Source organism: Labeo rohita, chromosome 16 (genome assembly GCF_022985175.1).
Source record: "Labeo rohita strain BAU-BD-2019 chromosome 16, IGBB_LRoh.1.0, whole genome shotgun sequence".
Taxonomy (NCBI): domain Eukaryota; kingdom Metazoa; phylum Chordata; class Actinopteri; order Cypriniformes; family Cyprinidae; genus Labeo; species Labeo rohita.
In genome coordinates, this window is record NC_066884.1 from 27,873,248 (window position 1) to 27,890,131 (window position 16,884).

At 33.6% G+C, this 16,884-nt stretch overlaps 1 protein-coding gene across 2 annotated transcripts in view; it reads right to left on the reverse strand.

The window, feature by feature from the left end:
* Window positions 1-3,929: 3,929 nt before the first annotated feature.
* Window positions 3,930-16,884, reverse strand: part of ncalda (neurocalcin delta a) — a 61,269-nt gene continuing 48,314 nt past the window's right edge. For both annotated transcript variants that reach the window (XM_051130705.1, XM_051130706.1), the window contains 3 exons: window positions 12,729-13,128; window positions 9,056-9,161; window positions 3,930-6,770 (listed from right to left, as the gene is read on the reverse strand). In XM_051130705.1, the coding sequence (XP_050986662.1) occupies window positions 6,673-6,770; window positions 9,056-9,161; window positions 12,729-13,106 (582 nt within the window). In that variant the 5' untranslated portion in view covers window positions 13,107-13,128 and the 3' untranslated portion in view covers window positions 3,930-6,672. The remainder of the gene's footprint in view (window positions 6,771-9,055; window positions 9,162-12,728; window positions 13,129-16,884) is intronic.

The window sequence follows — 16,884 nt, forward strand, 5'->3', positions numbered from 1 at the left end:
AGCAGACTCCTATTTGTTTGTTAGGGCTGCAAATAAAAGTGTCTGTTAGACTAACAGGTGTGGCTCTATTTTAAAAGCTTCAGATGTGCTCTTTCTTTGCTCGCATATAGGATTTGGCTGGCCTGGGTTGAGCTCCAGCACTAGCTGTTCTTCAAATGAACTTTGAACATACATAAACTTGTAATAATTTCAGTGAGTGCTAACGTGTACGTGATGTATCAGACATGAAGATGGCAGGCTTCAACAAGACTATAGCGGTCAGGTGAAATCTACTAATGACCTGTAGTTATCAGTCATGGGAACAGAAACTGACACCTGAGTGCTGAAAAATAATATTTCATAATTTGCTCCAACATAAAGACTTACGGACAAAGGCACATAAAAAACTCTTTATCAGTCTGAATTTGTAAATTGCTTGTCTTGTTCTGTCATGATTTTTTTTTTAAACCCATTCAGTTCTACTTGATCTGCATCCTTATCAGACTTCATGGGACATTTCACAAGAGGTGTGGCATGCATGAGTACTCAAAAGAAAAATAACCTGTTTTGACCTGGAGAAGGGCTTCAGCTTCTACCCGTCTGACAGGTAACGATTCTGCATTGTTAGCAAAATGTGACAGTAAGTTATACATCACACACACACTCACACTGAAGTGACACATTTTACCAGTTGTACCAGTCCAAACTCTGTATATAACTGTCCTCGTATAATTTAAGTATTCTCATGTTGGGTGTCTCTTAATATTAGGAAATTCAATGAAGAAAATCTTTTCTCATGCACCACCTTTTAAAAACAGTTATGGTTGCAAATGCTCAGTCACTTGCATACATAACATATTGAATGCAATTTGATGGGAAAATATCAACCAGCAATTCAGGACTAATCCTGCTGACTCACATGATTCACATGATGTCATCTCTCGCCTGAGCATGAGAACAAGGCCCGCCCCAATCTACTGCTACAGAAACCAGAAAACTTCACAACAACAGTCAACATTTTGAAATGGTATCAGTCTCTATTACGACACTTCACTCCACTTAATTTTTTTATATTTAAGTTTATATATGTAAGTTGTATGTTTTAAAAAAAAAAAAAGCAGTTTTATTTTCAACTTAAACGTTTTAAATTTATTTCACTACTCATTACTTTTTGTAAAAATGTAGGCTACTAGCAATTTCTGAGGAAATTTTGTTTTAAAGTAAATCCTACTTTTTTTTCAGTGTACAGGTGTATGTATGTACAGTATAAAGCTCTTAAATGCTCTGATTACACAACAGTTATATTTTAAGGAATGTTTCTCATGTACTGGGTAGGTGTGGAAATTTCAGATTTGTTTCACCGCCTATCTAATCTTACAGCACCACAAAGACAGTGATATAGAGTTGCCCAGAGCACCACCAAGAGTGTCAGACGTGTGTAAGATTTCCTCACTGAAGCCCCTGGGCTGGGCAGGACCTTCAAACAGCACTCACAACATCGGGAAGAATAAAAAGCTTTCCAAGTGATGCAATTATAAATCAAACATTAGGAGATGTATTTTCAGGGAACATTTTGTAGCAATAATTGTAACACCAATATCCAGTTACTGAGAGAGAGAAATATGTTAGAATACATTACTATACAAAAGTCAGATTAGTTAGGGTTCTTAATTCACTTTTCATTCATTCACACGTTATGCTTAAACTCAAGCATGAAAAAAAACAAAAAAACTCAAGCATGTAAACAAAATGATTCACCTCAAATAATTCACCAGAAGTAAGCTGACATCTTGTGGCAAAAGCAGGTACTACAACATAAAACCAATTCGGTGTTTGCAAACAGCGATGACGTATCTTTGTGGGCGGAGCCTACATGGTAGCAGAAAATGACAAAATTTGAAGCGGCAGTCTATGGAAGCCATGAAATAAAGGAATAAAAAAATAAAAAAAAGGTAAATTTGAGTTTATATTTCAAAATTATGACTTTATTCTCACAATTCTGATAAGAAAAATCAACTTGTCATTCTCTCATTTCCCCTCGGTTCAGAATCATGAGTTTATCCACACTTCTGGCTTTTCCCCTCAGAATTGAGGGAAGTCGCTATTGCTGAGTTAAATCGATTATAAAGTGTCAAAACAGTCAGTTTTAAAATAGGTTCAAATGGGGTCTTTGACTAATATAATATAATTATATATGAAGAGTATTCCATCTAAAAATGATTTGATGACCCTGGACCACAAAACCTTGCCTCTCAATAAGTACCAGTTCTTACATAGAAACTAATAGCAAATTATACGTCAATGCATCAAAATACTTTTACTTCAAACTCACTAAATTTCAGTAGCCAGATATATTTGTTTTGCAATAACTAAAAATATGTGAATATTATGTAGGTAGAACTATTGTTTGAATCAAATTTATGCTTTAAAAGTCAAAATGATCATTTTTTCTTTTTAATGCCAAAAATCATTACTTAGATATTTAGTAAATGTTGTACTGTAAATATATTAAAACTTAATTTTTGATTACTAAGAACGTCATTTGGACATTTTTTTTTTTTTTTTTTTGACTATCAGATTCCAGATTTTCAAATAGTTGTTTCTCAGCCAAATATTGCCCTATCCTAACAAACTACACTAGCAAACATTTGAAGTGGATCAAAACCTTTCATCAAAGTTGTCCCAAAAACCAAAACGATACCCGTTCTTGTCTTACGACAACTTTGATAAACTTTTCTGATCCACTTCAAATGTTGACTGCTGTATATATCAATGGAATATTCAGCTTTCAGATGAATCTCAATTTCAGAAAATTGACCAGTGTTTGGGAAAGTTACTTTTAAAAGTAGTGCATTACAATATTGATTACATTAATTCCTTTTTATGGAAAGTAATGCGTTACTTTACTTTTGCGTTACTTTTTAAATCTGGGCAGGGCTTGCTTGTTTGTTTTTAATATAAAAAGTTCTATTTTTGGCAAATGTAAAAGGTATTTTCACACAGAAATCCTCAAACTCTGAGAAAAGTAAATTCACGTCTGTACAGTAGGCCACAGAAGAAAATAAAAACTCTTCAGCAATAAAAAAAGGAAAACAAATGTTAGATTATCTTGAGTGATCTTTGCTTAGCAAAGACATAGGTTAATAAAATGGGATTAAATACATAAAGGATATTTGGTAACTGGCGTTACTTATTTGAAAAAAGTAACTGTGATATTTTCCTGTCAATTAAAAAGTAATGCGTTACTTTACTAGTTACATGGAAAAAGTAATAATATTACGTAACTCGCATTACTTGTAATGCGTTACCCCCAATACTGCTTATGACTGGTTTTGTGGTCTATCGTCACATTTGCATTCTGATTCTGAAATCCAAAGGCACAACAATACATTTTTTCTCTCATTCCATGGATTTTACCCGTTCCCTCCACTTGCTACCAGTGTTGGCCTGGTTTTCACAACAAAACTAGCCCATTCGCGTTTTGGGAAAAAACCGCGTTTTTGAGATCGCTTTAAACCACGCCAACATTTTTAAAGTAGCCCAATTCTGCAGGAAAACAGCAGACTTGGCAACATTGTTTTTCTGCCACCACAATGCCTGCACAGCTGCAAGTGATGTAACTGTGGGCGTGGCCATTTATACATTTTATGGGCGTGGCTTCCGGTCTCATCACGTCCAGCTATTTTTAGCTGTATAAAACTTGCAAATTGTTGTTTCCTATCAAATTATTTTAATGTATTATCTTAATTACAAGCACACTGGTTTGTAGTGCAAACAATTTTACCGTTTACCGTTGTCATTCTTCTCGTTATTTCCCTATATCATAATGAACCGTACATCTCACCCCTAGGCTTACTTGCGCATTGAGGAAAAAGGTGGATTGAGTGAGTTTCCATTAGTGGAAACCAATGAAAAAGAGATAATTCTAAAAGTGAAAGAACACAAAAACATTCTCTGTTCTCTCCAGATTTAATTCCTGCTCAATATGATAACCAAAACAAATCTCTATGTCTCAAATCTACAGTCACAAAATACAGATTACCATACAAAATCTACAAAATGCAACAATTACAAACAATTTGTTTGACAAATAACAAATGTACAGTATAAATTTATACAATACTGCTTTCATATTTTTGGCACCTGACCACATGATATAATTGTGATACAGAAATGTTACGTCAGATGTTTAAAAAGAAAACAAAATGGAAAAAAAAAAAATACTACATAAAATATGCATAAAACATGAAATATCAGAGCAGTTTTGATCTGCCACTTTTTCTTTTTTCTATATTTTTACAAAAACAGCAGTTGTTCAACAAGTAAAATAAAAACATTCAAATATGTTCATTAACAGTATAGCAGAAACTGAATGCACTGTGGTGAGGCATCTGACAATGACAGGGACATTCAAGAACAGTGAACATCAGTAGAAGCAGGAGTGTGGATGTCAGCCGTGTCGGCATGATTACTAAAAGCAGGGCAGAGGGTGATATGAGAACTAATAGAAATTCTAAATTACTGCCCTCTCTGGTGTTGAAATGGATACAGGTATGAATACAACATGAACGCAAGTGGCGTTTGAAAAGCAATAGGTTCCATTTCCACTTACACTCTTGGGGTTGTTTTGAAATGAGCGTGAAACTCAGTATGACAGATTAATATAGCAAGCGAAAGGCCGTCAACATAATTGCATCTGTTAAAGGGGTGAACGGGAAGAGCGTGGAGCTAAACTCTCCAACAGATGGATGATTTTCAAATTCAAAGCAGACTGAAGCTTGATTAAAAAAAGAAAAGTTACAAAGCCATATAAAAATCACTCACCCACAGAAACACTTGAGTGTGTATAAGGCAATTCAGTAACTTGATGATGCTCATGTGTACAATCCAGAGTTGTATAGCAGATAAAAGTGATTCTAAAATCATATTAGCTTTGAATCAATAAAGCTAAATAATAATGCAAACGATGCATCACAACATCTAGAACCAGGGTGAGGGCTGCAACTGATATTAACCAAACACATACACACAACACATGCATACAAATTACACAAATACTCTCCTGTCCACAAATGCAGATAAACTTGGTTACATGCTTTTGCTAAAAATGTCAAGAAAACCGATCGCTGCATCCTAAGATGGAACTCTGAGTACAGATTTGCATGCGTGTCTGATATTTCAGATTTATATACAAGCCTACAGGTACTAGAGTACAAACATTAGAAAACTGGTAAAAGAGAACTCAGTTCGTTTCATGTCTTTTGAACCTAGACTGTCCGACTAAAACCAAACTAATCCACACAAAACTGGATGTGCGCTTCCAGCACTAAGTAATAAGGCTCTTTAGATTGTAAGCACAATGTGGGGAATCATACAACACGCCTGATTTATTGGTCCCGCTGGATCATAATACTGTAAAGCTGGCCAAACTATGAATTGAGAGAAACTACAGTCTAAATAAAGTTAAAAATAACCCAAATATTCAAATCGCTAAGGCTGAGGTGTTTACACACTATTGTCACCTGCTTTAGCTGTGATTTAGCATCAGATACACTACATGTCAAAAGTTTTTGAACTGTACGTTTTTAAATGTTTCTGAAAGAAGTTTCTTCTGCTCACCAAGCCTGCATTTATTTGATCCAAAATACAGCCAAAATAGTAAAATTTTGAATTATTTTTACTATTTAAAATAACTGGTTTCTATTTAAATGTATTTTAAAAAGTAATTTATTCCTGTGATTCCAAAGCTAAATTTTCAGCATCATTACTCACATGATCCTTCAGAAATCATTTTAATATGCTGATTTGAGAGAAATGATAGAAATTAATACTTTTATTTAGCGAGGATGCTTTAAAATGATCAAAAGTGATTATAAAGATAAAAGATTTAACAAGATTTCTATTTCAGATAAATAAGTCATCAAAGAAACCTGAAAATTCTACACAGCTGTTCTTAACATAATGATAATATATGATATTTTTTATATAGCAAATCATAATATTAGAATGATTTCTGAAGGATCATGTGACTGGAGTAATGATGCTTAAAATTCAGCTTTGAAATCTCAAGAATAAATCACATTTTAAAATATATTTAAATAGGAAACAGTTTAAATAGTAAACATATTTGCTGTATTTTGGATCAAATAAAAGCAGGCTTGGTGAGCAGAAGAAAATTCTTAAAAAAAAAAAAAAACATTTAAAAAAATCTTACTGTTTAAAAACTTATGACTAGTACATATTTTAAAATTAAGCATAAAACTTTGTTTTACTGAGTGCATAATGATTTCCCATCTGCTATTCCTGTATTAGCCCAGCTTAATCTGTCTCATCTAATACCCAGAGAAAATAAGAATAAAACTGACTATGTATTTACTATGACATGAAACCTCTTTTCTAATCAGGAAGTGATTCGAGCTCAGATAAATGCTCTAGTTACCCTACTTCACTCTATCACAGGCCTCTTGCAGACCCGGCGCGGCTCCCTACAGAGATAACGCAGCCAATAACTCTGTGTGCGTGTGTGTGTGTTTCTATATCTGGCCAAGCTCAGCCTGATGAGACCCAGATGCCCTACTCTGGAAAAAAAACCCTGACCCTCCATCATTTCCCTGCGAGTGGAAGGAGCGACTATATCAAAAACTAAATTAAAACCCATAAATAAATAAAAGGTCGAAGCATGAGACGCTGATCTCAGAACTGTCCTGCACTGCTGGGGTCGCACTGTAGCAGACGCACAATGGATGGGTCGCTCTTTGCCCCTTTGATGAACTCCTCCAGAGACAGTTTTCCTAGAATAAAATGAGAGAGAACACAGGCTCTTAGAAAATCATATTATTTACAATAGAAAAATTATGTCTAGTTTTCTGATATCCGGCTCCTTGTGTTAGAATCTGAATCAACCTGTAAAAATGTAAGCAGAAAAAAGTGTGTTATGGAAACAGTGGAAAAAATTTTAGTGCTTCCATTAAATCAAATAAGTCTTCAGGTCTTCAGGTTAAAAATAAGATATAGAATATTGTCTAACAGGAGTTGAACAAAACTGTGCATGGGCATTTTCCCTGTTTTTACATTTAACTACCTTTTTTGTTCTCTAACATTTACCTAATTTTAATTATTGAATATTAATAATAATAATAATAATAATAATAATAATAAGAATCAGTGATGATAATAATAATAATGTTAAATGTAATCTTTCATTTTAATCTATTAATTAATTTAACTCATTTTAGTTGTTCCATTTCTATTTTATTGTTTAAAAAAAAAAAAAAAAAAAAAAAAAAAAAAAAAAGTACTTTCAATATCAGCCATTATAAATAAAAAAATATTTTACTGATTCCAAAAAGTCATCAAGGCTGCATTTATTTGATCAAAAATAAAGGAAAAAAAAATATTGGGAAATATCATTACAATGTAAAATAAATGTTCTGTTTTAATATACAATAAAATCTAATTTATTCCTGTTATCAAAGCTAAATTCTTAACATCATTACTCCAGTCTCACATGATCCTACAGAAATTATTCTAATATACTGATTTATTATCAATGTTGAAAACAGTTGTGCTGCTTAATATTTTTTTTTCTGAGCCTGTGATACTTTTTTTTTTTTCAAGATTATTTGATGAATAAAAAGTTAAAAAGAACAGCATTTATTTAAAAAAAAAAAAGAATATTTTGTAACAATATACACTACCATTTAAAGGTTTGGGGTCAGTAAATGTTTCTTTTTTTGAAAGAAATTAATACTTATATTCAGCAAGGATGTGTTAAATTGATAAAAAGTGACAGTAAAGACTTAATGTTAGAAAAGATTTCTATTTTGAATAAATATTGACATTTTTTTTAAACTTTTTATTCATCAAACAATCCTGAAAAAAAGCATCACAGGTTCCCAAAAATATTTGGCAGCAAAATTGTTGCCAACACTGATAATAAATTAGAATATTAGAATGATTTCTAAAGGATCATGTGACACTTAAGACTGGAGTAATGAATGATGAAAATTCAGCGTAACATCCCAGAAATAAATTAAAAAGTAAATTTAAAAATGTTTTAAACTAAAATCCATTATTTTATATCATAATAACATTTTACTACTTTTTTGTGGTATTGGACTGAATTTTAATATAGGAATATCCCTTAAAACATGAAGTGACTAAACATTCCCAAAAGTGCCATGTACTATATCAGTCAGCAGGTGGCAGTGCCGTCTCCTTGCATTCATTCAAAAGTGAGGTGGTGGTGAAGGAATGCTAAGAAACGTTTGATATTCAGTACAGTGTACAGACACTGTTAATCCAGGGAGGAGCGAAGAACGAGTCCTCTCAGTCATAGATTTGATTAGCATTTAGCACTCACCTCATTTTAGTCCATGCTTAGATGGCATGGTTTAATTGGATTGAATCCTGTGCATTTTTGTACTTCGATTTGCTCACTGTGATCAATAAAGTATCTGTCTGAAAATACACTTATGCTGCATCTGATCTCACAAATACACAAACATGCACATAGTCTCCGTCCCTTGTGACTCTAGTCACGAGAGCAGGAAATGCAAAAGTTCATCTGGCCACTGAATCAGACCACTCTTTTCTGCACACACCCATCTGTTTGGCTTTGATCATCAATTTCATGCACACTCCTTCACGCTGAAATAGACAGTCCTAAGCCTTGTTTAACTGCTAATGGGGCTCTTCAAATCACTCAATAATCTGAGACCTTTATATAATGGCATGATGCATTTAAATAGGTTGTATCAGAGTGCATAAGCAAGCACATACTTTACACAAAAATGCACACAAGCAAGATTTTTTTTTTGTAATAGGTTTAACACAAAAAGCAGTAAAATGTAATATTTAAGACTTGATGCAAAATAATTTTTGTCTTTTATTGATGTCTTTCCACGACTGAAATGATTGATTGAGTGATTACATGAGACATAAGAAGATTATAACAAGTGCTAATTAAACTTAAATATTTCAGTCAAAGATTTTAGCCTTCAAAGACCACTAAGTATCATGTCATTGTTTATATACCACTGCTAAAACAGTTTCATGATACAGAAAAAGGGCTTACCATCCCGATTGGTGTCCATTTGTCTGAAGATCTTCTCTGTTCTCTTTTCAGGTGTGGATTCATCCTCTGGCATCTTCATTACTGACGACACCATCTTATAAATCGCCTGAGGGTTACACAAGAGATTCCCTTCATTAAAAAAACCACACATTGCAAAACACACCTTCATCTCTCCATGACATCACAAAATACAGAAATCTATTATATAACTGCTACAGCCTTGACAGATATGAGTTTCTCTCCCATTCTATTAATGCCTCTGTTTGAATCAACACTGCACAGATTTATTATCAAAGGTATAAGAATATGAAAGTGAAAACAAGACCTAGTGACCTGTAACGGTATTGATTACACACTCAGAGATGAGGCAGAATCTTAAGACAACTACAGTGGCATGCATAAAGATCATGCAGAAATATGCCCAATATGATGATCTTTAAGCTTTTAAGAAGACAACAGGCCCAAATATTGCACTATGAGTGTGGATAAATGCAAAAACATTTACAAACTAGTTATTACAAACAAATTGCAATAAAAACGTAAGTTTAGTACTTTTCAAAATAAATCCAGCTTTATAAAGGAACATTATACAAATCCCATTAGCCACTAAAAATCTTCCATTCATTGATTTTGTACAGCCATTTTTAAGCAGTGTAAAACTAAACTCTGCAATGCATTCTACACTGCCCTTACAATTTTTGCTGATCGCACTGGCTAGCTTTCAAAAACGATTTAGGCCTGGGCGATAAAACGGTGGTATCCGTAATACAAAGCAGTTCACACAAAATGCATATTCTGAGCATGCAACGGACAACTATGACTGTTCAGCTTGTGTCTTGCACGAGAGATGTATAAAAAGCCATGTAGAATTAAAAGAGATTCAACTTTTAGGCAACATGTCTTGAAAATTTGTGGGGGTTTTTTTCCACTCCACTTACATCGTTTTTAAGTGCAACCTGTGTGATAGGAGCTGTCTCTTTGTATTAAGCTCTACATAAATACATGATGCTGTTTTGTTCAGAATTGTTTATGCAATTTCCAAAATTATATTTGATTTCTAAACGTTAGTTTAGACATTATGCACTTTTCTTAATAGACAGTCGTTATTTTATTGCATTGTATAAACAATTTAATGTGGTGCATTATTTTGCTCATTGCACCCTACTGTGGCTTGTTTCCTTAACTTATTTAATCTGCATATGGCTCAGTCCACAAAATCGGTGCCATTGCATCCTTAAGAAATAATCAAACATAGATTTAATATAACAAACAAATGTGCAATTTAGAAACATAACAATACTACGTATGCTTTCATCAATATTACATAAAAAGTCATTTTAAATAATTTAAATAGCATTACACTGGTAAGGGTAAGGTTTTTGGTGTGTCCTCACTATGATTTTTCTTTTTCAGCAAGACTTTTGATTCGCAAAATGATATTTAAAAAAAAAAAAAAATAAAAAAAAAAAAATAATAATAATAATAATATAGTAATAATATATATATATATATATCACAATATGCATATTGTTTTAAATATGGTCTCATTGTTAAGTAATGTTTTTGGCATACATATTCATTTTCTCTATAAAATATAAATCATTTTATTGGTGTCCCCTGATTTCATGTCAGCCCTGTCACCCTCATCAAAAAAAAAAAAAACCCTGTAAAATAATGTACATTCAAGTGACAATTTCTAGGAGGTTACATCATCTCTCAACCAGGATTCCAACACATGCACATTTCTCTCACTCCTCTATAATGTTCTATTTTTGATGATTTATGAGGCGTGACTAAGAGGGGGTGGCATCATTCAATGCTAATCCTGTTACCATTTTTAAAATGTAAATTTAAACAATTATTTCTTACATTTAATATAATCAATATCTACAAGCAAAATCCTTTCATAATGTACAATCTGTGCTTTTTTGAACTTGACTATTAGCTAGCAATTTGCAAATTAGTTTGAAATCGTCAAACCTGTTACTGTTAACCAGTTAATTTTTAGAGTAACATGTTTGGATGTGGGTAACAGGGATGACATTGACTAGGTTTGACCCTGTTTTTAAAGATTGTCTGTGTAAAATTCAAACATTCCCTATCCTAACAAACCATACATCAATGTAAAGCTTATTTATTTAACTTTCAGATGATGTATAAATCTCAATTTTGAAAAAATGACCCTTATGACTGTTTTTGTGATCCAGGGTCAATCTTATTTTATTTCTCAATTTTTCCAAAGAGAAAAGGCACCGATTTTGTGGAATGACCCATATAAAATATTAGAAGATATTTGTTTAAATTTTATTTTGTGTTTGACTGTTAAAACTAAAATTATTTGTTGTTTGTCTTAATAAATTGGGTAAATTAAAAATACAGTGGTTAAATTTAAACCTTTTTTTTCACTGCTCTTTTTTTTGAAATTTTTTTTTTTTTTTTTTTTTTTTTTAAATCAATAATTATCGATATCCAATGATACGAAACATTATATTGTAATGGATTTTTTATCCATATCACCTAGCCCTACTTGTGATAGTCTTGGACAAGTTGATGCTTAAAAAAACAAAAACAACAAAAAAACCAAACAAATCTGTTTTAATGTTTATTCTTTCATTGCATGGCTTTTAGCAAAAGTGTGTTTATGAATTTGTTGTGAATAAACGGAAAAAAAATAAAGTAAAGAACCACCAAGCAAACATGCAAAAATTGGAAGTACTGGTCCGATTGGGCCAGCAAGTAAAAAACAGCTATAGATCCTGCTGAGTGATCGATTTCTGGATGCAAAATTTTAATTTTGAAAATATGAATATCTCAAATAAACTTTTACTGAGCAGAACGAGGTGAATGAATAATCAGATTTACCCTTATGTATTTGGTTTGAATATATACTTTTATTTCCCATAACCTTAACATCTGAGGAAAAGTGTGTTGTTGTAAAGTGCAGCTCTCCTGTGGAGAGTTATTGAGTCTTCCCTCTACAGATGGGCTCCATTACAGACCTGCAGCCTGTGCGTACCTCTTTAATGCAATACATCATTAAAGAGCACAACACATTCAGTACATCATTAGATTTACCTCGGCCTGTCGGAGGAGGAGGTATGCCATCCATCAAAATAAAACAATCAAGACATGAGAGGTGATGGTCTCATTCTTTATGGCCACCAAAACAGAACATAAATGACACTTTTTATATATGGTCATATGAAATGATCAACTAAACCTGTATTGTTATTTTAATAGCATTTTGGTTTGCTTTAGATAGGCCCTCAAAATCGGAGAAATCACCTGTTGCTAAAATGACTCTTTTTAGCACGAAAACTGCAAAGATAGATCAGGCCAATTGCAATGACAGCAAACATAAATAACCGTGTGAAGGAGTGCACTTTGATGAAAGCCTGTTTATCTGACAGAAATAAGACTTGGGCTCTCTTTACAGTATGGAGCTTCCTGACAGTCTAACACCACGGCTATCCTTGCTGTCAACGCAAGTGAGAAATAACAACATATGCGATGTGAAAATTGGGTAGCAGGGCTGGGCTGGGTTCTCTTTTGTGTCTCCTGAAGCAATATCTGATTCTATTTCAGACCTCAGCAGTCATGCTGATGATTAGAAAAGTTTAACGAGTGCCAGTATTAGGTTAATTCATAAAAAGCTTTAGGTAGACTGACATACCTGCACAATCTCAAGCATCTCTGCTTTGCTGATGTATCCATTTCCATCCAAGTCATACATGCTAAATGCCCACTTGAGCTTCTGTTCCAGCTTCCCTCGTGATGTGACGCTTAATGCAATTATGAACTCCCGAAAGTCAATTGTGCCGTCGCCGTTCGCGTCAAAAGTGCGGAACACGTGCTCTGCAAACTTTGAGGCATCTCCGTAAGGGAAGAAGTTTCCGTAGATTTTCTTAAACTCCTCCATGGAGAGGTTGCCACTGGGACAGTCCCGTAGAAAGCCCTTGTACCATTCCTGGATTTCATGCTCCGTAAAGTCTGTGCTTTCCAGCAGGTCCTGCATCACCTCAGGGCGGAGCTTGCTGTTCTGCTTCCCCATGGTTTCGTTTCACGAGACAGCACTGGCAAAAGAAGGGGAAGAGAGAAAATGAGTAAGTATGGTCGTAGTCCTAGTCATATTGTGGTACCCTATGCTGCCATTTATGGAAATATCCATCTAGTTCACTATCATGCGGCTCAGTGAAGAACACAATAACAGCCCTATTTTGAAGGAAGTACCATCATCGACATTTCAATTTTGTTCATACAATACCCTAAATCATATCCATGAATATGATTTTTGCACTATTTGTATTTATACTCACGTGTTTGTCCATCTAGAGTTACATATAATGGCTCAGCTCGCAGATTTATTTCAAATAAAGAGCCCTTAATCAAACACATCTCGATAAGAGGTAGCTAATCAGAAAACAGTCTAGTGCCAAACAAGTTCTGAAATAGACAAACAAATAAAAATAAATAAAACAACAGATGAAACAAGGCCATATACTGTAGTGATACTACAATGTACTTGACAACGAGAGCTAGTGATTTACAGTAACATGAGAGTTTAGTGACTAAGTGTCAAGCGTGTCCAGTCATGCAAGTTGAGAAGTTTAATTTTAACTATGTCAATAAGTAGCAATGTAATGCAGTGACTACTGATGCTGATGAATGCTGTAGTGTTATGTAGGCAACGCAAAGGGAAGTTAATGTTACAAGTGATTTCATTTTTTTTTAGGGCTGTCATGATGTACTCAATTATAAAAAAATAGTTGACTGCATTTTGCCTGTGTTGATTAACCGACAAAATCCCAACAGTGATGCATTCCATGGACTGTAATCTATGAGAAACATTATTAGACCATTTTGTAGGGCTGCATTAAATATTAAAACCATTTAAAAATTATAAAGCATAGTGCTATTGTGAGTACACAAAGGCTGTGATTCAGTTAAATAAATACACGTGCTGTGGGTTTAACATGCGCTTTATTTATATGCGTGTATGCTCTGTTCATAGAAAATGCTGCTCCACACAGTTATCATTTAAATGTGTGGACCATCTCAAACTCCACCTTTACTCGCTCCATGTTGTGAGTATGAGTTGCTTATAATGTTAATCTGGGAACAATGTCCACCATTCTATCAGATTTGTAAGATAAACCACTTATAAACCTGTGCCAACACAGAAGAATACATCATTATCTTTCTAAATATGCTAACTGTTCATCAAGACTTCAAAATAAAAGCTAAAACCCTCACTCAGAGTTTGCTAGGGCTAGGCGATTTTTCCGATTTGAATCGATTAATTTGAATTTATTGTTTCACCACGATTTTATTTTTTAGAAATTGAGGAATTGCGATTTTGAATAGAAATATTACTAAACACTCTGATAATATGCCTATGACAACAGTAAAGTGAAAAGAACAATTCAACTGCATGTCAGCGCATGTGATTTACCGCTCATGTGTGATGCGCTCATGTCGCTAGGAGCCATTCACACCGAATGTGCTTTCGTGTTGACAAAGATGCAGTGCGGGCAGTGGAATAGAAAAAACATGCAGGAATGTTTTGAGCGCCACGTTTTTAGAACGCTGTTTCATGCATGAGACGTTGCAAGAGATGCAGATGCAACAGTCAAACGTGTCTATGTTTACACAGAAAAAACTATGGAAAAAGACCAGAATCAAAAAATAAACTTGTAAAGAACTACTAGTGTGTCTGACATTTCATGTTTGCATCATGGTGACAGGCTGAAAGCTGCTGTTCATTGTTTTTACACAACATTTAGTTAATAATAGTCTACTGGTGTACCTTCAGTCATTTTGAATTTGAATTAACTTGACTTGAGATTTTTTTAAAGCATTTTCCTCTCATTATTTCTGAACATATAATATGTACAAGACAAGTTTGTACAAGACAGTTGTAGTTGATAGCTGAGGTAAATCTAATGTAGTTGTAGGTCATGCATCTTTTCTGCAAATATATTTAACATGATTTTAAAGTGATTTGTTTAACATTTATATCTTGTTGACAACTTAATGTGTGGTACACTTGGAATAAAATTTTCTTTAACTAGAGGGTTAATAAAGAAAAAGTTACTTCAATCATGTTGTTGTAGTTACATTTTCAAGTTGACTAGTTAAAAATCGTAAAAAAAAAAATTAAGAATCGGTCAAACGTTCTGAAAAACATGAGATTTAGTTTTTTTGCCATATCGCCCAGCCCTTGAGCTTGCATGTTTTGATGTTCACATACGTACAGTGGCGGTAGCATTTCTATCATAAAGAAGTGGCAAAATATTAAAGATTAAGTGTACATTTTAAATAAATGTTTAGTCAGTATTAAACAAGCATTAGATCGCACTGCTAAATGTAAAAACAATCACCAGGCTGTTGGTGCCATCTGCAGGCATTTGATATAATACATAATGTACATAATTTAATTATAGTGTTTTAATACATTATCTATTTTAACAGTTTTGTTCAACAAAACCATGTTTACTTGCTTCTGATATTTTATTTGAACTAAATATTACTGCCTCATTGCTATTATATATGTATTTTAAGTAATTTTAAAGTCTATTGTTTGCATAGGTCTTTCTACTACCACAAAAAAAAAAAAAAAATCTGATTACTCAATTAATCGTCAGAATAATTGACCGATTATTCAATTACCAAAATAATACTTTCTGACAGCCATACGCTATTCTATATGGTTCCTCACTGCCTATATGCAGTGACATTTTACATATTTTTACATATTTGTTACCAAATGATATTGATTCATGCACTGAATTGGAGATATTTATTCTTTGCCACACTAGAATTTAACTGGCAATAAAATAAATTTCATTTCATTTCATTTTGGATTTTTCAAAAGCTATATTGAGTTGTGAAACCCACCAGTTATATTGAGCAGCAGGAACACCCACAGTGACCAATAATACAGTGACTCAGTGACCTGCAGTGGTAAAAAAAAAATCACTGTATGTGTAAATGTGACATGAGTCTGATTTCTCACAATACCCATTCAAGCCAGTCACAAAAATAGCCACGGTGTCAAGCCATGAAAACCACCACTTTAAATGTTCTAATTCAGAGAAATGTGTTCACATATGTGTACATATGACAAAATCTGAGCAGAAATCCAAAATTGCATTCAAAACAATGTATCCAACAACAGAGTTAAAAAATTCCACACAGAACATACACAAATTCCTCTGGTCAATAATTGATTTCGCATAGCATCTGCATCATCTAAAGATTGTGATGTAGCGCTGCAGGGTGATACCAGAAAGCATATACATACATGCATAGGAATATAAGGCGATTACCATGCAAAAACAGATCCCTAAAGATGCTCCCATTCTGCAGAATGATAATATCCCTATAAATACTGTTAAGAAAAACAATCCACACAAGGACACTTTCCCCCCATCTCCCAAATGACCAGATCTAAGCACTGAGCCTTTAGAAACAGTTTGAGTACAAATTATAATATTACATAAGATAAATTATAAAAGACTTCCACCTCCACATCTCAAAGGACTTGAGTCTTTTACTTTAAAAAGAAAGGTGCAACAGCTAACCACACATTTCAGGATTCAATATGAGAAAAATGAGCCAGAACATAAATCAATCATACAAAACATGTCAAAACAAAACCAACAAAAACTTTCTGATAAATCTCAAGTGTACAAACCGTATCTAGAGATGAATGTTTAGTAATCAATAAAAATGGCAAAACAAAACTGAAAAATGTGTCCATGTGTTGGGTCATTCATAGTCCCCAGCTGCAGAGCCTCTATTCAGGCCGGAAGGTCTGGAGAGGATCA